Raw genomic sequence first — 22,855 nt, 5'->3', positions numbered from 1 at the left:
AACAAAATGAGCTAAAAATCGTCTCGGTCGGTCAATGTATGTGCGCGCAGCGTGGCTTCGAAAAAGGTGTTAAATTTGTGGAGGTTTTTTCCCCTTCTCCATTCATTCCTATGGGACTTTTTGGGGGGTTTTTTGGGGAATTGCGTCGCCATGGTAACTCGAAATTCCGAAAAAAAATGGTACCCCGCCGAGTCAAATCGAGACGCATCTTTTGATACCTCACTTGTGCCGGTACGTTCTACGGTACGACCCGCATTTCGTCTGAAAAAATGTGAAGAATAAGACATAATAATAATAATAATAATAATAAACGCTTTTCCTGGATGGATACTAATATGTGACTGCTTCGCAGCAGTCACATAATAATAATAATAATAATAATAATAATAATAATAATAATAATAATAATACACATTTCACACATATTTTATATGATAAACAAAAATGATTTAAATGTTTATTCATTATATTAAAATTACCAAGAGGTAATAATAAATACTTTAGAACAAGAAATATTTTTTTGTAGATGACAATATTTCTTCAATAATATAAAAACAGAAAACCTTTTTAAATAGTCAAGATGTGATTAAAATAATGAATTTTACTTTTAAAATTATGATTTGTTTCTCTTAAAATAAGCAAGTTACATGAATTTAACTCACATGGCACAGTCGTTGCAATGACACCTAACGGACACATGTTGTAAATCTTAGTTGAATGGCCTGTGCATGTCTACTGGTGCATGAGTGGACACCATTACATAATGAATATTCATACGACAGAGCTCAAGTGTGTGTGCTTGTATGTGACCTTAGTCGGACTCCATATGTGTGCCTACATAGTCATATTGACGCGCCACAAAGATGCCCATGGTGTGCATGTTTGTGCTCACAACAATGACTCTCCTGTGCGACAGTACACACACAAAGTTACGAGAAATCAATTCAATGAACGAATTTTAAGTGGAAGACGGCTATTTTCCACATCTGTTTCCAGTGGATGTAATGTTCCGAGTTAGGAATATGCCATGAAAGCTTTAATGTTGAAAAGTCAGCAGGGAGAAGGATGCATTTCTTGGTCAAACTGCGCTAAGCATATGAGAGACTTAGACACGTTCCCATTTCTTCCATGACCTGGAAACTAATGCGTTCGGCCATGATGCCGTCTGCTACGCTGCTGATGTGGTGCAGGCAGAGATTCCTGCATGGGATAATATTCCTATTAGAGATCATATAGATTAGAGAATCACAAAATAATGTGAGGTATAGCCCATAGAACTAAAGTGTACAAGGAAATAGTATAGTATAGAGTGGTTTGAGGGCTAAGATAGTATCTGGAATATTTGATATAGGAAAATATGATTTCATCCTTTTTTCCAGAAAAACACTAATCTTTTGAGGAAAATAATTGTAATCGTGCCAGAATAAAATTGAAATTTTATTATTTTCCGTAACCTCCTGACTACCAGCAATTCAAATTTGTCCTCTGTAGTGGACCTTTTTAAACCTGAATATCTCCCACCCAGTGCATACAATTGAATTATCCTTTTGTGCTCTATAGAGGACATTCAGCTTTCCAATGATACCAAATGTGAAGGGGTGGGGCTTTGCTACCTTTGATTGCATCATAAAAGAAAATGGCTTCCCTCAGTTCAAGCACTTTTTAGGGAAGAGGAAAAGTGTATAACACACTTTTATTCAACAAATTTTAGCTTTAAAAGTTGTTAGCATGTGTTCTATAAGACTCTTAAGAACACATTAAAGTATTGTTTGAATTATTTTAACTGTATTTGAGCCTAGCATTTTAGTTTAAAAAAAAAATGTCCTCTGTAGTAGACACATCATAGCTTAAAAATAAAAACTTTTTTCTTTTGCAGTATTTCAGATACTTCAAAGAGACTATCAAATTAAACATGATTGGACAATTATTTTTTTCCCTGGTAGTCAGGGTGAAATTCTGAATTTTCTGGGGAAAATACACAGTTATTCTCTTAAAATTATTCAAATTATTACTGACATTAAAATTATGGCTTTTTTTTCTCCTATGCAAAATTAAACAGTTCTCTTGTATGATTATTTTTGTAGCATTCCATTTTCATGTAACATCAAATATGTTTGTTTTCATACAATTATAACTTCTCATATACATTACAACTATTGTACGATATGTGCCAACAATTTGTCTGTATAACTGGTGTTGTTATGACAGTGTTTCTATCTCGCTACTGTACTTCGCTACGAGTACAACTTTTTTCCTTGTTTTTTTTTTTTTTTTTTACATTTTTCTTGGAAAAGTGCAACTTTATTTCCATTAAAATTCTGACGATTCCCATAACATGACGTTTCTTGAAATAATAGTTTAATCTTGATTCATCTTTTACTGTAAGATTGAGTTTTTTCCGTGAAAAAAATACAACTGTATATCTACTGTGTCAGTCTATACAGACAGATTATGTCATCACTCAAAATTTATTTATTTATTTATTATTTAAGTTTTAATTTGTGTGTCAATATCACAACATATTCACAATGGGAATCTCAGGTAAGAATACAAACATGAGCCTGAACTTCAATCTTTTCTATTTCTGTCTCAGCACAAGATGAATTTTTGTGGATATAAATAAAACACTAACAAGGTGACCTGAAATTGAAAACAAACGACATGGTGTGCTCTGCAGCTTCACCGCACACTGAATAAAAACACTACAGTGGACTATATTTGGAGGGCATTTATGAGTCATCGGCTGCCTCTTACCTTTCACACCCATGATTCAAACAACATTGGTCAAATCACTGCACATATTGCCCCAAATCCACCAAGCCACCACCTCCGCCCTGTAGAATTTTCAATCTGAAACAATTTTGGGATGAAGGGGGGAAAAAAAAGGGAATTGCCATGAGATGGAAGGATGCCGAACGGAAGATTTCCCTGTGATGTCTTTTCACTCGACTCACAGCTTTTGTGCTGGCTTTCATTCAATTTTGGCTCATTGCTTCTCTCTGCCAGCCAAAGGCACAAATCAAAGGCAAGCTGCACCCTCGCAAAAACCAAAATGCTACAGAAGTTCCCTGCAGAGCAAGTAAACAACATCCTCTCTCCTCTTGCATCACCGACTACGCTGCATCGGGACCCGGCATCAGTCATTGGAGCTGGAAATACAACTCAAGTTGTACACTGTTGATATATTGTAAATTGTTTTCTTCTTCTTTTTTTTTTCTTCAATAGCTATGGCATGGAAGTAGCCAACAAAGCCAAGCTGTGATCTGTTTTGGATTTTTTTTTTTTATTTAATTTTTTTTTTTTTTTTTTACAATAGAGCAATGGCATGAAAGTAGCCTACAAAGGCAAGCTGTGATCTGTTTTTTTTTTTTTTTTAAACAATAGCTATGGCATGAAAGTAGCCTATAATGCTAAGCTGTGGTCTGTTTGGGAATTTTTATTTATTTATTTTTATCTTCAGCAGTGTTAATTTTGACAATAAATTTTAATTTAGTTTTAGTTCTTTCATTTTCAATTTATTGTGCTTTGTAGACAGGATCTCCTCATGAAAGAACCTGTACAATTGAGCAAAAAAAGCTGCCAGCACTAACCTTGAATGTCACATTTCATGCTTACAGTGGTTCATATGCCTGCATTCATGATGAGCGTACAGATGTAGTGAGTAGCACCATTACAGTCACGTGTCAAGGTTGCGTCCCCAATATATATCTTTTATGAGTTTTTACAACCTCCAAAGTTGATTTTGGCTGGGTTTAATTTGTAGTTCACATGAAATCTTGGGGCCTTACAACAGATGCAGTGCACTAAACTATGACAATTATTTTATATACAGGGCGGAGTAAATATTTGATGAATTATGTGTGTACATTTATCAGATGTTATGTTCTCGAGTCAGACATCAGCATTGGAAACAGGGAAAACAGCACCCCAAAGAAGCCAACATTATGTGTTTTATATTTAATACAGCGTACCGATATAATATTACTGCTTGGGCATTTACTGTCCATGTATCTCGGTCTGATTCCCTGTTTTCCATATGCAAATTCATTAGATGCCTAAATATATATCACATAGCCTAAAACTAGTTGGCACTGGATGATGGTTATGCGATGGTTACGTCAGTTCAAAGCAGACACTTGTTATATCTGTACAAACCAGACACTTGACCTCACGGTTGTGAGCCCAACTTAGCATGTACTCAAACAACCCTGGCATGACCCCAGACATGACATGAACGAGCCCTATGCACTCCACCTGGCAAGCAGTCGAGTTGAATATATTCCCCCCCCGTGCATCATATCATCCATTGGGCAAAAGTCATTCCGTGTGGTGAAATAGAAAATCTGATACCACTGTAGCTTTAGCACAAAAAAATAAGACATCTGTAAAGCTGAAGATTACAAAGGAGTGTAGAAAACAATTGCAAATGTTCATTATTAGTATTTGATTACACTTTAAATATCATACGGTACTTGGGCTGTCGTTATAAAGCTGCATCACTTGAGTTGCCCTTTCACGGTTTCATTTTGTAACTCATTTGTAGTCCCAAGAAACAGTCTTGTATTTCTTTATACTCACTTTAATTTGTAGTGAACAAAGAGACAACTATGGCTATATACACTCCTACTCATTCACTCACTAGACTCTATGTTCTTCTTTTTATCTTTTTATTTATGTATGTAGTTAGATTACTCATGATACAATAGAGTAGCCTACAGCACCTTTTTTGGAGTTCAGACTGAAGCATAATTGAAATACCTCGTGATACAGGCTGAGTGAAATTTGTGGCAAGACCGTTCGGAAAAACATGCAGTTGGTTGTTAACGTCAATAAAGACAAAATGTTACCCTAAAAATTCTCAAATATTGGCATTTGGTAGCTGCGATTATTCAATCTTGAGCTCGGATTTACTTGTGTAAAATAAAAGTACAGTAGAGTATACTACAAAAAAAATCAAATTAGAGAGATTTTTGAACAAATAAAAGCTGCTACTCTCTACAATTGAATATAACTATTGGAGAAAATTGTATGCACCTATTTTCGGGCCCACCACGGGTCCGTTCTTGTCAAGTCACAGGTGCACTATTTAACGGGATGTGCATCGTCCCTGCCGCGCGCATTGATTCGGGCGTGTGAGCAGGCTCGGCTTGTCAGTCACACTTTGAACGGCGCTGTGGCGCTCATCATCATCCCCATCACAAGCAGTGCACCAGTATCAAAGAGCGACTCGCGCTCCTCCTTCATTCTCTCGCTGACCGCCGAACGAGCCACACGGAGCGTCTCCATTTTAGGATGAACGCCTTCTGAGGACTGGAGCCACCGCCACAAAATCCGAGGGCGACTCACACAACCGCCGCTGGGGGAGAAGAGGAGCCTAGCCCGACGAGTCGTTTCACCGTTCGAGCGCTTGCCTCAAGTGGAAGGGGTGTGGGGTGGGGGGGCACTTTGCCATGGCCCGGTCCGGGGACATCTTTGTAGCCCTGCTTCTTGTGGGCTGTGCGGGTAAGAGACTTTTCATTAACTCGCTGTAAAGTGTATTCATCGCTAATAACAGTGGTAGTACAGTAGTAGCGGGCAGGACGCTCCGTCGCCATCCTTGGGTCTTCCCCCTTTCTCGTCCCCCCCCCCCATCCCAAAGACGCCCTGTCAGGCAGGTGCTGCGGCTCATGCTAATTAGCTTACTCCGCGCCCTATTTCTTGTCTCTTGTCCACCCTGGCCCCCATGATGCTACCTCCAACTCATTTTGTTGTTGTTGTTGTTTTTTTTTTAACGCTGACTTTGTATTACTTTGCATGGCATAAATTGTGGTCGGTCACAAGGGGCGCGGGGAGGGGCAGTCTCAGAGGGTAGCAAAGAGGGGAGGGTGTGGATAATGTGTTGGGGTAACGTGTCAAGGGGATTTATGTTGGCTTCCATACACTGCTGTGTTGTTGTTGTCGTCCACTGCTCTTGTGTGGGACCTGTTTGTTATGGATGGGGAGTGATGCTGGGCTCCCCCTCAGCACGCTCAGAGAGAGAAGAGAGAGAGAGAGAGAGAGAGAGATACTGGCCCATATAACACACTTGCAATGCACCTGTTATTGTGTACAGCAGGTGCAGTGTTTAGAGGAGTAAGGGGTGTGGGTGTGTGTGTGTGTGTGTGTGGGGGGGGGGGGGGGGGGGTAGTCCTTGACAGGCGATGCTGGGCTGTATCAAGGGTCTGTCAGGGAGAGCGTCGCTTCATTTGCTCGCTCTCCAGCACACTGATGCATACCCACATAAACACACACACACCAACTCCTACTCTGAATCATCTGTTATGTAAGCTGATTCCCCGATAAAGGCTTTGAAATGAGATCCTTTAAGTTGGTGAAATGTGTCGTTATGTAAGCGCAGTGGTGTCGGTGGGGGGGTGGGGGGTGGGGGTGGAATTTGTCAAATTATATTTGTGATAACCTCATCACGGACATTTAAAGTAAATAATTAAAGAGTTGACATGTGAGGGAAGGTACGTGGTATGGAGCGGCGCACCGTTTGGCGTGGGATAGCCGTTTAATCTGTCTTGCAGAGTGGGGGTGTTCCTCGGGCGGGGAAAATGCTGAGGGAGTGAATCCTGGCCCGTGGCTCCTCCTCGCGTGTTTGTGAGAAGAGCGTCACGACTGTGCTTTGTTGATCACGTGCCTCGCCGTTTTTTTTTGTTTTTTTGTTGTTTTTTGAGAAACCATCCAGCCGGCGTGTACGGCGAAGGACGACGACATTCATCACTGTAGCGAATGGCACCTACTTTATGGAACCTGTCAAATGGTGGGGGTGTGAAGAGAACACAATTCCAGAGTGGAAGATCTCGTTTTGATTTAGACGTATGAGTATACTTGTGGTGGCTATGACATACCAGAGTGTGTTTCTTTTGGTTGTTTTGCAGTGTTGTCAGTGAAGGAGAATGTAATTGGACACTGGCATTAGCAATATTTGATGTTGGTCTAGTGAATGTCAATGTTTTTCGTGTACAGTGTTCCCTCGTTTTCCGCTGGGGTTAGGTTCCAAAAAATACCCGCAATAAATGAAATCCGCGAAGTAGTTAGCTTTATGTTTTACAATTCTTATAAATGTTTTAAGGCTCTAAAATCCCCTACCACACAATTTAGACACTTTTCTCATTGAGGCATTTACATGTTCTCACATTTCTCTCTTGTTCAAACATTAATAATGTTCAAAACTTCATAAATTTTATAAAATGGGTATATTACTGCAAAAAAATATGCAAAATTGCACTTAAAAAAAAATCTGCGACACAGCGAGACCGCGAAAAGTGAACCGCGTTATAGTGAGGGAAGACTGTATACTTTGGATAGAATGACTCAGTTTTAGTGCTGTCAAAATGAATCGATTAATCGACAAGAAGTCAATTATCAAATTAATCGACAAATATTCTACCAATCGGTTAATGATTTGGAGCCTTTTTTTAATTTAAAATTGACCAAATCCTCTGATTTCAGCATATCAACAGTAATTGTTTACTAATTTCGGTAGTACTCCATGAAAGAAGACTGATTATCTTCTGTGTTTAATCAAAATAAGACATTTGCAAACCAGTAGTTTAAACAGTAAGCAGCGAAAAAAATGCTTTTGTAATACACTTTAATGCAAAATTAAAATTAATCAGATTAATTGATTGAAAAATCGATAAGATTAATCGATTCTCAAAAAATATTTGATATGTCGTAATTGAGGAGAGACTTGCATATTTTGAAAGTGACCGTGCTTCCGGTTTCCTTTTTGGTAAAGTATTTCCACACGCTTATAGCATTGTACGATTTCATCGAGTCACACCTCGTTCGTGACGCAACTAACTTCTCGTTATTTCATACGCCACTTCATCCTCACCCCCAATCTCGTGTTATATTATTCGGAGTGACCTGTAAGTATTGATATGTTGCTTATGTGTCACATTGAGTGCAAAAACAGTGTGGAACCATCAACATGTTTTTCTTTATGTGACCAAATGCATTTGAGAAAGTAGCAGACTAATTACTGCAAGCATTAGAAATAAGTGGTTGGTTTAGGGATAGCAAACATAAGTTAGTATAATTAACTAATTTTGGTATCAAATACTTTTGTAAATAGGACGGACCACCCACAGAGTTAAAACCAGTCAGATTGCTCAAATGTCATCCATAAAGAGCTCACACACACGAGAGGTTGGGTTGTATTTGTATCATAACAACAGCTAATAATCTGTATCCTAACCCTCAATGTGTTTTCTTTTGTGGCGTTTTGACTCCATATAAGCATCTCTTTTAATTGTAATTACTTTTTTCTTTTATTTCATTAAAAAATAATTTGAGATGATATTCTCTTAAATTTAAGATTCTGTTTGAGAGTACACATTTGAACGGACAAATGTTTCAAAGATGACTAATTACATATTGAATTACTGCAGTCAACATGGCATTCTGAACTTGGGAGGGAAAGAAAATGTTTCTATCAAACTAAACCACCCTTCTTAGGTACAACATCAGTCGACACAGTCGAGTAGGTGGCACCACAGGTGAGGTATGAATTCTGAGAAAAATCCATGCATTGTGTCTCAACTGAATTACAGTAGTGTTTAAAAATGCATGCTCTGCAGCAGGAAAAGGTAGCAAACTCGCAGTTCCAGTAAACGGGAACAGATGCAAATTATGGACACCGCAGAGCTTTTAAGCAATAGAAGAAGAGTTATGTGACACACTGAATTTGACAAGTCTTTCGTAATCAACTAATGACAATCAATTAATTGTTGTTTTGAATTACGCAACGATCACTTCAGCACAAATTCCCCAAATCCAAATAATCAATTCTTATGCCTATCCATAGTAACCACTGTCAACAAACCATTACCATTAAGCCGCTAAGTTCCTGAAACAAGTCACCCCAAACACCATGTGGCTAGTTTGAGTAGGACTTGTTCAATTGGGCATGATGATGAAAAATAAAGAAAGCTCAACAAGTCGACATATGTCCCTCTCCATGATGGTGTTTTTCCGGGCTCACTTGTTTACAGTGGGATTGTATCTCTTAGTCTGTGTTACATCATCTTGATGACGACACAGGCTCGTTCCACACTGTTCCATGCACAGCATAAGATGGACGGACGCATGGTTGTCTGCAAAGGCTGCACGCTTCCTTATGTCTGACTCAACACTGCCTAATAGTAACAGCCACAAGTTCAACAGCATTATAGCACACAGAAAGAGAGGGGGAAAAAACTGTTTCACACAGACTACAAAGCAACCTATTTAGTCACAGAGTACACCTATCATTACCCTTTATTTAGGCTAAATAAACCCACAATGAAAAACAAAAGCATTGATCTTGCAACCTGAATGAATTCCCTTTGAAATTAGGACACTCTTTGGGGCTTTTGCAAATATTTCATATTCAAACAAGCCTTTGGGCAGTGTCTCGCTTTATTATGCAAAGCCATAGTAAAAACAGACACCTGCACCTTTAGGGAGAGGCAATTAGGAGAAGCCAGAAGTCGAGCTAAATGCAAGACGTGTTTTTTTTTTTTTTCCTGTGATTTTTTTTTTTGTTGAGAAGATTATTTAAGAAGATTTAAGATGAATCACATGTCCCTTTAAATGTGCTAGTGCTACCATTAATTGTATAACCCACTATCCCACACTCTTGATTTATTTTTATTTTTTTTATTTACACAAGAATATCAATGAGAATAAGGGTTCCAAGCCAGAATGGCTGTGATTTTGTTCTCGTCAGGACCACTCGACTCGGTGGTGACGGGGATGGGATTAGACAGATCCAGGTCTGAGAGCGTTGAAAAGGAGAAGCGCTGCCCCAGGACGCAAAAAAAGATGACATTACACGTTCACGTGACCTGGCGAGGCAGCGCTGTGGGAGGTCCATAAATGCCTTTTCTTCTTCTTCTTTCTTCAGGCTCACACAAGTGCACAGTACTAACTGATTCTTTAGTATCTAACTATTGTGAGCTTCCATGCGTCACACGTTCATATTAGGTTTAACACAGCATTGATCAAGCACAGACTTGTATGACACGGTGCTTTAAAAAACATGAAGCTACTATTTTTTATTTATATATTTTTTTTTTTTAGCATTGCACTAACCTGGAACTGTTCTACAATTTCAGCAAGATGCAAAGATGTCAGCTCCATAAGGAAATGAGAACAGTGGGTTCACATCACTCATTAAATTAAACAAGGCCAGAATGTTGAGCGCGGCATCCCTGTGGACGCGTAACAGTTTGTCAAAGCGTTCGGCATTCCGTGGCCTCTGCTTTGTAGGGCTTAAGGAAGAGGACCATCAAAGTTTGCCGGAATATGCTTGGCACACTGATTAAGTGCCAGAGTTTAGCTTGAGGCAGCTAAAGAGTTTATCTTTTATTACCAGAACCACGGCTGTTCTCCGGTTCATACTACCAGGTCTTTTCGATAACACTAAAACCGCTTGGAGTCATTTCAATGCAATTTTCCCCTCCCGAGTTTTGCCAACCATCTCACATTCATAGTCGCTACCTGTTGATAAGCCTTTGTGTCACAACTGACAAAATGACTGCTAGCGTTACCAGAATTTTTTATTTTATTCTATTTTTTTTAATAGCTACAAATATGTTTAGGTGGTCCAGAAAATCTGTCAGTACAGAGACATTGTAAATGGAAGTAAACTTTTTTGTAAGGGATCTGATGCACCAGCATCGAGTTTTGATGAAAATTCTCCAATATTGGATGTGCCGATACTATACGTTTTTTTTACACTGATTTGAGGGTGTTTTTGGTCAGATTTTATATAGGCGCTCGCGCTATCACACAAAAAAATTCCTCTAAAAGGCACATCTTTTTCGGTAGACAAAAATTTGTGTTGCGTTCAGGTTGATGTGACCGTTGCAAGTTGACTCAGCTCGTCAGCCTGTAATTTTCCGGGAAATCTTGTCACGTTGCCACTCAAAAGCATTGCCTTGTAAGCACAATTCATCATTTTGTGGCTAATTTAGCCGCCTAATTTTGGCACAAGGGCATTAGTCAGACATGGTTCACCTCACATACGGTATAGCTTAATTGTCATCCACTCAAAACATTCTGTTCATTATCTGGGATTGTTGGCACTTAATTTTTAAGGAGTAACAGGAAATCAATCTTTTTAAGACCAAGCTCGTCTTCATACAAAATTGAATAAAGTGATTAAGAAAGTATAGCTACATCATGTTGGATGGAGATGCATGCGGTTATAAAGAACCCTTACTGGTTATTTAGCCACAAGTAATTGTCATGAAGTGGAGATATAAGGTTTTATTCGGACAGCGGACTCCCTTTCAAATCAGGACTGCTTCTTCAGGCTTTTTATGAGGTGACAAGCTCCTTTCTTTGCTCTCCTATCTTGTCGCAAGAAAAAAAAAATGCAGGGAAATATGAGACTTTGGTTAACTTCAAACCCAAGTCATCACAGCCTTGAATGAGACGCTGAGACTCACGCCTCATGTCACACACTGTCCATGCTGGAGGGTACTGTGTCTCAATTTAAAAGAGATGCTGATGACTCCTTGCAAGTGGAACCTGAAAGCAAGCACACTGTCTGATTGAAGGGGGCGAAAAAGCAGCCACGATAAAGCAACATGCTAGTGGCTAGGATTTATCTTTCCATTTCTTTTGTTTGGCAGTGCACATCTTCTAATGCATCCATGCGTATCACGCTATGTTCCTTATTGAACAACTATAGGATGCATCACTAGGCTCAGAGCAGGTTGAATTCTTGGCTGCGGTGCCCCAGGGCCCCTTCTGATGTAGTTACCACAGCATGTCCTCTCGCTATCATGCTCCTTTCTAAGCAAACTCATAATTGCCTGGCAACTTGGATATATGCCTCTAGTAAAGCCCATCCATCCATTTTCTTAACGGCTTGCGCCTCACAAGGAACACGGGAGTTGCTGGAGCCTATCCCAGCTGGCTTTGGACAGTAGGCGGGGTACACCCTGAACTGGTTGCCAGCCAATCACAGCTCTAGTAAAGTAATATATTTTTATTATTATTATTATTATTATTGGTGGGTGGTAAAAGCACAACAACTGCCATTTAAAGTGGTGATGTGACACACAGTCGTAGTAGGAGCCTGCTCCTTTTAATCTCTAATTAGATCACACTATCTCCAGGGATCACTGTAGAAGCCGAAGCTGTTTCTGATCCACTTCAAAATGGTATCACTTCTTCTTGCGGATAAATCGCTCCGCTAAAAACTTGACCCATTTGACATTTCACACTTGGAACTTTTGTCTGTTCCAGTGTGTGTCGTCAAGTTCAGTGCATTCCCCTCCAGTTGGATTATATCTCATACGTATTCTTTCACATCCATCCAAGGGCATTTATGAAGAAGCTTTTTTATTAATTTACTGGCACACATCTGCAGAGATTAGCCATGTTATGACTTCATAACTTGGCATTAATATTTTAGTATGAATGAATATGAACAAGGCAAATTCCATCTGTAAGGAAGAGGAATGACACTTATTATGGCAGTCGTTCAAAACCCTGGAGTAGAATAGCAAACTAAAACGTGTTACTTATGTGCCATGTCATGAATCATAATTTAATAGTCACATTTCTTAAAGGTGATATGTTTGACTGTGCAATCTGAGCTTTCCACATTCACCTTGACCTTTACTGCAAGTTTGTTGCTGATTGATCCCAATGAATAATGAATGATGTGGCCATTACACCATCAGTGCTGCCTGAACTCTTGGTGGATAAATGAAACTCTTGCCAATGCCCTCAAAAATGCACGCCTCACTATATTTAGTTTACAATTAGACTGTGTTTAAAAGCTAACAAGCAACTGTTAATTCTTTATGACACATTCACCTTTCTAGTGTGCTCTTTCTTATACACAGCAGGCTCTCATGAGTGGCTGTTGAGAATAATGTACCTTACATTACTCTTGGAGGGTGCTTCATGGAAATCAGTGTTAAGATCATTGAAAACAGTGCTCACAAACCCAATGAACAGGCGGTGTGGGTAGAAGATTTGCAGAGATTAGAGTCCTCCTTTGAGTTTAGAGGTCACTGGACCGCTACAGTAAGCTTGTCTGTGGCAGACTGACTAATTGTGTGTGGACTATATGTCGCTTACAATAGTAAAAGTGTAAACTACATAGTAGACATAATGTATGCCCTCTTGAGTTGCGCATCTTTAAAGCTATTTTTTTTTCAAACCTCCAGTTTGCATGGAATAGCTGGATGGCTTCTATCTATAGGACTTCTAGCTAGTGTTGTTCCGATACTGATTCCGATACCCAGCTTTGCAGTATCGGCCGATGCCGATACCATACCGATACCTATGGTTTTTATTTCTCAACATGAAAAAGCTGTCCTGCCATTGGTTCAGAGCATTCAAGGGCCAATAGGATATCTTAGATCGGCACGCAGTGAACATGTCACATATCAGTGAACGCCGTGCACGAGCAAGACACATGATTCTGCATCCAAAGTCCTATATTAGCGTTGGAATTAATAGTATCAGTATGTTACTTGTTAGTAGTCGCCGTTACCACTGTTTTAATGCAGTATCGGGGCCTCTGCCGATACCGGTATCGGAACAACACTACTTATAGCTATAGGAAATGAATAGCCCATTGGGGACTGTACAGGTAGAAAGCGTGATCGAAGGATGTTGTCATTGTCAATCATATGAGGGCACACGCCGAATACGGACACCCAGCAGCTAGGTTTCCACCTTACATTCTAAATAAACCCAACATCAAAAGGGTAACATTGTTTTGCAATACTCCAACATGAGCGAGTCATGTTAGAAATGTAGTAACCGCGGCTAAGATTGGCTTGTTTACGGACATCAGGGGTGTGGCTGTGGCAATTACATTTTGCGAAGAATTTTTGTAGGGATTACACTTAATATTATAAAAGTTACGTTTGAACCTTATGCCTGTTGAAATAATTCAACTTCAATTCATTGTAGAACTGGTCTGTCTGCTTAACTTAGTATGTTTGTGTGTCATTCGATCTGTGGTTCACTGCATTGCAACTATATGCAACAGCTGTCAAAAGTTTGACTTTTGGCTACGACCCAGATATTGACCACTGCACTCTGCAGGGTATCTGCAGAACTAGACTTTATTGACGTAATAGTTTGTCTCATCTTTGACACACATGCTCACTGAGTAATGCAAGGCTGACACTTGCACGATTTTGTGGCACAAATTAGTGCGCGAACTAGTCGTGAAGTGGCGTGAAGTGTGCGTAAACCCGTCGTGACTGCGTGCCATGTCGGGGCAAAAATTTTGAACATTACGACAAAATTAATTAAAATTAATTATATTTATTTCATGCAAGCTGAGTGTGTGATCTGGGAAAACAAGATCATGTATTACACCTTGTAATATCTGTCTATGTAGATAGCTTCTGAAATAAGCCATCTAATATATTATTTTAAAGCTATGCAGCGTTTCTGCAGAAAAAGGTCTTCTCATTAGTAACAAATGTGTCAATTAATTGCTAAATATTCCATGTCCTGAGCATTCCTAATCAGACTAAAAGCCATTCCCTTTTATATTTTTCCCTGTCTGTCCAAATAGATCACAAAAGACCAGCTGCAGAAAAGTGGATGACTTTTTTTTTTTTTTTTTTTCAGCCCTTTGACAATTCATATGCGATACGTACACTGCCTTAATTGATTGTGCAGGTTTTAAATTATAGATTACATGGATTAAACCTGCAGACATTGAACACGGTGCTAATCCGGTGGATAAGAGGTCTCTGTTATTCCTGGGCTGTATTGGTGTTGACTAAAATGTTATAGAATTCCTTGTCAACATGGAGGCTGGTAGGAAGAAGAAAAGCTGTGCATAAGCATGAGGGAAGATGTGGGAGGTTACAGTGCTAACCTATGAAACAAAGACAACATGCAGGATTTGAAGCTCAATGTACCAGGTGAGCCCTCAAATAAAACTGGTTTCAAATGTCATTCAGTCGCCAAAGAAAATATCTTTCATAAGACATTGGTTCGCTCAGGTTAAACTCCACATGATGCATGTCGATTGTGTGTTAGCCACCTCTCTTTGGTCTCGTACTCTCCCCCGTAACAATCTCCACACAGTATGAGTCATTGGCTTCCACTGCTTGGGAGCCGTCTTACTGTTGTTGCCAGTAGACGCCGGATATGCCACGCACCCCACTGCGCATCTTTTTCATGAATGCCATAAACTATAAAAGCAGATGACAGGCCCGGAGAAGCAGAAAAAACTGGCTCATCACTAGTCGCCGTCGCCCAGTCAATGTGGGGACACTGTACCCGGGATGCAACAAATTTAACCCTGATGTAAAAATGGTGTTAGGTCAATGTATGACTATAAATGATGACAATCATTGTGAATGTTTAACGTGCTAGGGTAGATTATAGGGTCTGTTTAAACTTCACACTTTGTATGAACAGATATTTGTGATAATTTGAGTAATTTGTGATTTTGGTTCAGACAAAAGAAAGAAAACAATCATATTACACTCTGTATTCACTTGGTGCTCACACCTGCATCTATCGTTAAACCAGACCTTGCCTATCTGAAGAAAGACACGGTCTGCGACACAAATACTGTGTGGCAAAATTCTAACTTCGAAAACAATAATAGTTTCTGCCAAGTTGCATACGCTCTGGGTTTTATATGGTGCTATTTTTACCCGCCGAGGTATCACAAAGAGCTGCTAAAATAAGCGTCGGAAGTTCCTTTGTCGTGAGCGCCAATGACGGAGATACGAGGTGTGTCAGAAGACTTACAAGACAAGTATTACAGATGCAACAAAAAAATGGGTTTTCCACTTCAATGCGGGCCAGATGATCAACCAGCATGACTTCAAAGAGATACTGCGGCATTTTGTATTATTTTTTTCCGTTCAGTGTTGCAAGGTGATGTGAGAATTGTGGCAGGACAATTCGTCAGCATGACAAAATGCCTGCTCATAATGCCTTCCGCGTCCGAGAGTTCCAGGCTGAGAAGAACATTGCCATGCTGGAGCAAACTATCTACTTCCCTGACCTGGCTCCATCATCTTTCCCAAGCTCAAGGAGGTCAAGAGGACCCTTTTCGCAGCTGTGGACATTGTGATGACAGAGCTGCACAGGGTCCTGAAACAGTAATTACAGCAAGTGTATGGGACAAAAGTGTGTTTGACTTCACAGTGATCTATTCAAAGGGGGAAAACTTGACGTTATTAGTTTGTGTTTGAAACATATCTTTTGTAAAAACCAGTCCTGTAAGGTTTGCAGTCAGTGTTTTATTTGTTGCTACTTTTGCTAGCTGAGGTGTCATGAAGTACTTGAAAATAAACATCTGGAGTTCCTTCAATATGTGTTTGTGATGCCTTTGCTGATTATTATATTAGCCTGTTATATAGCCTTGATTTCCTTGTCCTTTCTGCTGTCATTTTAACACTCTGGCCCAAGTATACCACACCTCATCACAAGTGGTCTTGGTCCGTGTGTTTAGTACTGACAAGTGCTCAGACAGTAGTGTTCACTTGATCAAACAAACTGTACAAGTAGAGCAATTGCAAATATGTACCCGTGCTAAACTGTCAAGTGTGGACATGCTGTTGTCTTTGGTGAATCAAGGCTTCTCACCTTCTATTGACCTTCCAGTAACATACACATCACAATCCTTCATTAAATGAACAAAAGGCGTCTCAGTGTGATCAAGGGATGTAAGCAGTTATCCGCTCTTAGCAAACTGCAATCATCTATGGAGACTTGTGCAACTGCTCCCACTGGAGATTTCCTTCAAAAGACCCACCATTAGGAGATGCGAGAGGGAGTATGACTGTGAAGGGCTATTGGCTATGTTGTGACAGCACATTGCTGCTTAATCTGCCTCAGAACTCTGGTGAAACACATTTTGACGGAACAAGGCCAGGTTGCCTTTTTTGACAAGAAGACAGAAGTCAACCTGCTCGAGCAATCGGGTGTTTGACATTCACTGTTGTGACATTGTGTTTATTTGTCCTCCTGCAGACCTGAACCATGATAAATATATGATCCTGGAATATTGATTGAATCGGGCTGAGTTGGACAAGGGAACTACACGTCCGTTTTTGTTGTACGATTGATTTATTGATAATATTGCAATTCAGGGCTGAATGATTTGAGGAAAAGATTGGATTGTGATTTTTCCGACAGATTACAGCATACCATCAAACTCTTAAAAGCTATTACTGTTATAATACTCAGACACTAAAAGATGCTGAGTGTGGGAGGAAGTCCCTTTTCAAGTTTTTAAAACTTGATTGTATTGTCTAAAATCGCCATTTTGATCAAAAAAATGATCAATCGTTCTGCCCTATTATATAATGTATATAATATCCATCTTTCATTTGCATTAAAAACTCTTATTCTGAAGGTTATTGGTCGTGGCCTTCCTTTGTTGCAGATGCCTCGAGAGACTCAACTCCCAAGAAGAGAATTCAAATCTCATGTGGTTAGCCCAATCCCAGCGTCTATTTTTACTGTCCTGCCTCTGATTGGCCAACAAGGTGTATGTTTGATTGTGTGTGTGTGCGTGGAAGCTCGTGTCGTAAGGTGCCTCTGTGCCATCTGTTGTTCTCACAGAAGCTGTTGCAAATACAGTCCAAGCAAAGTATGTCTGTCTCGGCGAATGTAAAGCACCAAACTTGGGACGAACTTGAGTAAAAAGTAGCACAAGCCTTCCTCATTAGGTAACGGTTTTGATGACACGTCTTCTGATGTGTACTCATATAGCTGCAAGTGTTACTATACACTAATAAGTATGTCCCGTGATTAAAACTTATACGGTATAATGTGGCATGTTTTAACCAGTGAAGCACAAGTCAGTCAGTGAATTATAGCATTATCCCATGTATTCGTGATTCATGACTTACAAATTCACCTATTCAAAGATTATTGCTGTGGGGCTCCGTTTTTTTTGTTTTTTTTAATAAAGAAATCTTAGTTACTATTTTTGTGCTCAACTCAACTCGACTCAAATCAAGTTTATTTATATAGCGCTTTCAAACAGCCTGAACTGTAGGCCAAAGCCTTCATATAAAAGTCATCTTGCTATGGATAATCCATGTTGGTGTAAGGTGAGGAGCTTCAGTTATACAATAGAGGCCACAGTCCGGTCAAATAGAAAGAAAAGTGGTGCTTTGCCACCATTTGTGTCATGTATAGCTAAGTATAAAGCTTTTTAAGGGTTCGGTCCCTAGCCCCTGAAAGTAGTTGGATTACTGTATTGTGTATATATATATGATTACGTTATATGTTTATGTGCTTATCCCCACCTCCCCTCCCTGTAATGGCATAGCAACCAGTCTAGGGTGCACCTTGCCTAAAAAAAAGAAAAGAAAAGAAAAAAAAGTCAGCTTGGACAGGCTCCAACTCACCCCGTGACTCATGAGCACAACCACTCCATAAAAAAGGATGGATGGATCTGAATTATTTCATACCTTCTAAATGTATTCTGGAACACTCTACAACAAGTAATAACACTCACCTCATTCATCACAATACCATTGTTTAAAAAGTTCGTGTAGGATGCTGTCCATGGTCTCTGCACCTGTTTTTAGCCTATTGTGAACCTCTTATTCACCATATGCTAGGACGGAATATATTATGTAAATATATTACTATATTATATTACACTGCAGAGTTTGTTGCATTTGCTTTGATTTTACTCTGCTGTCTTCAGACAGGTTTGGCATTGCAAATGAGAATCTGCTCTCACTTGATTTACCTGTATAAATGAACTTGAAATGTATAATTAAATTGTTGAATACGTAATCTATTGATATCCACAAAGCATAGCTGTAACAACTTTGTTCTTCTAAAAGACTTGTTCTGCCTCTCTACATGTTACTAGAGAGCATGCCCTTGTTGCTTAACAATGCAAATCAAGTCATGCAAAATGTGTGGATTTATCAGGGACATTAGTGACAGACTTCAAGTAATGCTTAATATGCCAACCATACCATATTGATTCAAGGACAACAGTGAAGCCTGAAACAAAAATCATGATCTTAATGAATGTGTTAATGTATGGGTCATGAGTGCCATTTTCCAACACTTAACTGTAGCATTCTTGCTATGCATCAACCCTGAGACTTCACAGGCAGGGTTTACCACACTTTTGACTAAATGTCTCTTGGGATTTATTCTGTCTCGCTAAGCTCCCCTTGGTGTCTTAAGTGATGGATGGACGGATTGATGAATGGAGGGATGTGTTAGTCAAGACGTCTCCTGAGACTGAGGGACAGGAGACTAAAGGTCACATGGTTGAAGGGGATGTGCTATTAGACAAGTAAGGTCTCTGTGCATACAGTAAATGCAGCAATGTAATGCTGAGAAAAAAAACCAATGGCATGGCCTAAGAAGTCCTATGTTTAAAATTGAATTGCCTCAGTAAAACCACAAAGCTTCAAGCTACCCTCACCCGGGTATGTTATCCGATGACAACTTCACACTGAACTTCATTCAAGCTAAGAATAACCAGAACGTGTCTTATGATTCTGTAATCTGTATTTATGGTTACGTGTATTAGCACTTATGTTGTGTTTGCCTGCAAAATCATCATGAGACGTGCACTTAAGCAATGTTTGCTGTGTTTTAATCGATTAACGGAAATAAAACCTGACCTTGCCAATTGCCACCATGACATCATTCATCTGTGGAATTCTATTTTGGTTCAAAATAGAATTTTTGAGTTTGGTATTGGGCTCTTTTTTTGATAATCAAAATTCAATTTAAAAGAGATTTTTTTTCAGACTTGAAGGTTGCAAAGGCGCTTCTCTTTTGGGGTATTTGCTTGTCCCTCCACAAGAACGTTAACATTGAATGTTTGTCCCACACATGTAGGTCGTAGTCCTTGGACAAGGATTTATACTGTATAATTTTGCAAGTGGATATAACAAATTAGCATTTTAGCAGAGCAGATTACTCTTGTGCTATGGTCAACGGGATTTATTTTGAAATGGACTGCAAGAGGCCCGGAGATTTATTGCACATCCATATCAAAAGGATACAGTAAATCCAGGTGACAGCAACACTGAAGCAATTGCATGGTCTGCTAGCTAAAGATCCTTGGCTCGGAGATTATTTAAAGAGGAGGAATTCAGTATCAGTATGCGTGTACTGTTTTTACGCCTCAGTGAACCAGAGGACAGAATCTAAAGTTGCACCAAGCTATCATTCGCATTTTGTACCCTCCAGAATGTATACCCATTCTAATTAGTGTTTTAACGATGCAGGCAGACTGTTAATGTAAGAATTTGTATCTGCTTCCTGCCTCCCTTACTGCTGCTATTATTTGCGTCTGTGTATTACCGCAGGTCTGCAGGGAGACTGCGCCATAAAAACACCTTACTCATTTTCAGCGCTATTATGTTGTAAAACATTCACTTCAGAGATGGGGAGATAAAGGCTATGATTTAAAACTTGATTATTGATTCCTGCGCCATGGGTGTGTCAATCGATCCATCCGTGAATTCACATTATCCAAGATGATAAAGCGAGGTTTCGTAGTTTGTATTGTTTTATCTTTTCGACATCAATATGTTAGAATTGTCGCTATGATATGTACAACACATAAAGCCCTTAAGGACCTCTCTGTGGTCTAGTGGTTTCTACCAGTATGTCCTCTCAAGGTAATTTCAAAGTTTCAATTCAGGGTTTAGTTGAAGTGTCGTGCAGTGTACAGAGGTGCACAAGGAGCTATTGATGACTCCCTACCGGTTGTATGACGACTCGACGAGCATATAAATTGTACTATACTGTATGTCGTGTCAAAATTTCAGTTCGCTGCAACAATGGTCTCGATAAGACACTGTTTTCATGTCACTAACCACACTAATAAAATAGTCGGTTTCCTCCTGGCTCCAAAAGTGTGTTGCTGCACTGCAACCAAAATTTGCCACGGTTGTTTATCTGTTGTTTGCTTGTGTATTTCCGGTGGGTAGTGCACGAGAAACCGCCCATACAAGTACTTCCAGTACTCAACAGACCAAGATTCCTTGCGGATAGAGCATGACACAAACCGATGGCTCCCTTGTTCAAAGCAGGTTTTCTGAACAAACTATTCGGGTTATTAGAAAAGGGATGCTATCCATATCCCATAAGCGGTCTTATTCGGCTTTGTAAAAACACGAATAAGAGAATATTTGGGTTTTGAAAGGGATTTTATTGACTGCATGTAGATTTTCTCTGCCTGTTTTGATCCACTCATACCTATGTGTTGCAACCTAGAGGTCAGACATACGCCGAGGAAGCGATAGGCTTCTGGTTGTCAAGGTGAATAATTATATTTTGGTTGTCGAGGTGAATAATTATCCTTTTGACTGTCGAGGTCAATGACCATGGTTTATTTTCCAGGAAAAGCCTAATTACACTGGCATTTGACTCTTGGCAGGTGTTAATTGTCTGCATTGTGGGAGGGTCATCAGTATGTGATTGACTGATGGAGGGCTTGAAGTTCTGCTCTGCAACAGGGCTGGTAGTCATGGGAAAGCGATGCCTGCAGTGAGCCTTGTTCTAGTTGGAGAACTGATCCTCCGAGTACTCCTGTTCTAAGCTCCAACCTTGATGGAGGCACGCTCAAGACAGATTATATTTTCATTAGCGCTTCAATCCAATTACTGCGCCATCTACCCAAATCTCCACTCGTACTGCATTGATGCATTGCCACTCCACAAGTTGCTGCCCATCCCACACGCATACGCACACACTACATAATGAGTCCTCCAGTGATGCTCCGTCTCTCCGCCCTGCTTCCCCAGCTCTTGTCTGGCTCTATCTGAAATGGTGCATTCCCTCCTATTGATCCCCCCTCTTCCTGGTGGAGTCGCAGGCAGGCTTATCCGGCTCGTCCCAGCTTGTCTGCCTGGTAAATGGACACACAGAGAGAACTGTGTGCATGTGCCAGGCTTGGGGATGCTGTGTTGTCTCGGGCAGCTTGTGGCTGAGTGGTCATTGTTTTGCATCCTGCCTTCCTGGCCTCCATGTCCTCCGTTGCGACTTATTAGATATCCATGAAATCCTGTTCACTTGGCAAAGTTGTATTGTATTCTGTCCCACCAAACATTTAACTGGCATTACGCTTGTAGCAAATAGGGCAGTGTGGGCTTTGCTTTTCATGGGAATGGGTCGTGACTAGCTGTAACGGGGGGAACTACGAGGGCTCCGTCGTCATGATTAGCCTGGAAGAATTAGTGTTTTTTAAACGACTGTCTGTGGTGTTTCATTGTGTTTGCAGAGATGCTAACATATCAGTCGTTGTTCAGACCACAGACTCCCCATTCTTTGTGGAAAAAAAGACATTACGCTGACCCCTGAATTCAGTCTCCATGAGAGAGTCTCTTTCCATTTCACTGCTTATACATGTCACTAGTCTGCTCGTACAGACATCAGCACAGGTTGCAGCTCTGGGATGCATGTTAAATCCTCTCTCCGTGCGTCATTGTCATCATGTTTCCCTAGATTACAGTATGATATTTGTGGAATGAGCTCACAAAGTTCACAATTAATCGTGCTTTCTGATTTTGTAGTCCATCCATTATACCTTGCTCTTTTTTCCAACATCTTTCCACTGAGTCATTACAGGAGTACATAGGATGATGGGCCACAGACGCTCTGCTTTCCACCTCCCTGGGCTTTTGTTGTGTGATGCACAGCTGAGGCAGATGCTGAGGGGCACTTACACTAAATTGCCTGAATGAGGGCGAATTCTGCTCTGCAACTGAAGTGGAATGCACTGCTGTTCGCCGAGTTCCATCTTTGCCAGAGACAAAGAGGCATGTCGCTCGGGAAGGCTTGGTCCTGTTAGTGAGAGTTCATTTTAATGATGTTTCAGTTTTAGTACTGG

General features: G+C 40.2%; 2 protein-coding genes across 11 annotated transcripts in view; one reads left to right on the top strand and one right to left on the bottom strand.

Moving 5' to 3' along the window:
* Positions 1-2,827, bottom strand: part of cadm1b (cell adhesion molecule 1b) — a 203,960-nt gene extending 201,133 nt beyond the window's left edge. The window contains exon 1 of the mRNA XM_077541805.1: positions 2,755-2,827. The gene's annotated coding sequence lies outside the window, so the exon portion shown is untranslated. The remainder of the gene's footprint in view (positions 1-2,754) is intronic.
* Positions 2,828-5,138: 2,311 nt separating this feature from the next.
* The window catches only part of ncam1b (neural cell adhesion molecule 1b), a 62,614-nt gene continuing 44,897 nt past the window's right edge, over positions 5,139-22,855 (top strand). For 4 of the 10 annotated variants that reach the window (XM_077541581.1, XM_077541579.1, XM_077541578.1 and 1 more), the window contains exon 1: positions 5,139-5,502. In XM_077541581.1, the coding sequence (XP_077397707.1) occupies positions 5,451-5,502 (52 nt within the window). In that variant the 5' untranslated portion in view covers positions 5,139-5,450. The remainder of the gene's footprint in view (positions 5,503-22,855) is intronic. The other 6 variants (XM_077541583.1, XM_077541582.1, XM_077541580.1 and 3 more) reach the window with 3 other exon arrangements.

Source organism: Festucalex cinctus, chromosome 13 (genome assembly GCF_051991245.1).
Source record: "Festucalex cinctus isolate MCC-2025b chromosome 13, RoL_Fcin_1.0, whole genome shotgun sequence".
NCBI classification, from domain to species: domain Eukaryota; kingdom Metazoa; phylum Chordata; class Actinopteri; order Syngnathiformes; family Syngnathidae; genus Festucalex; species Festucalex cinctus.
The sequence above is the reverse complement of the archived record's forward strand: the minus strand, read 5'-3'. Positions and strand labels throughout refer to the sequence as shown.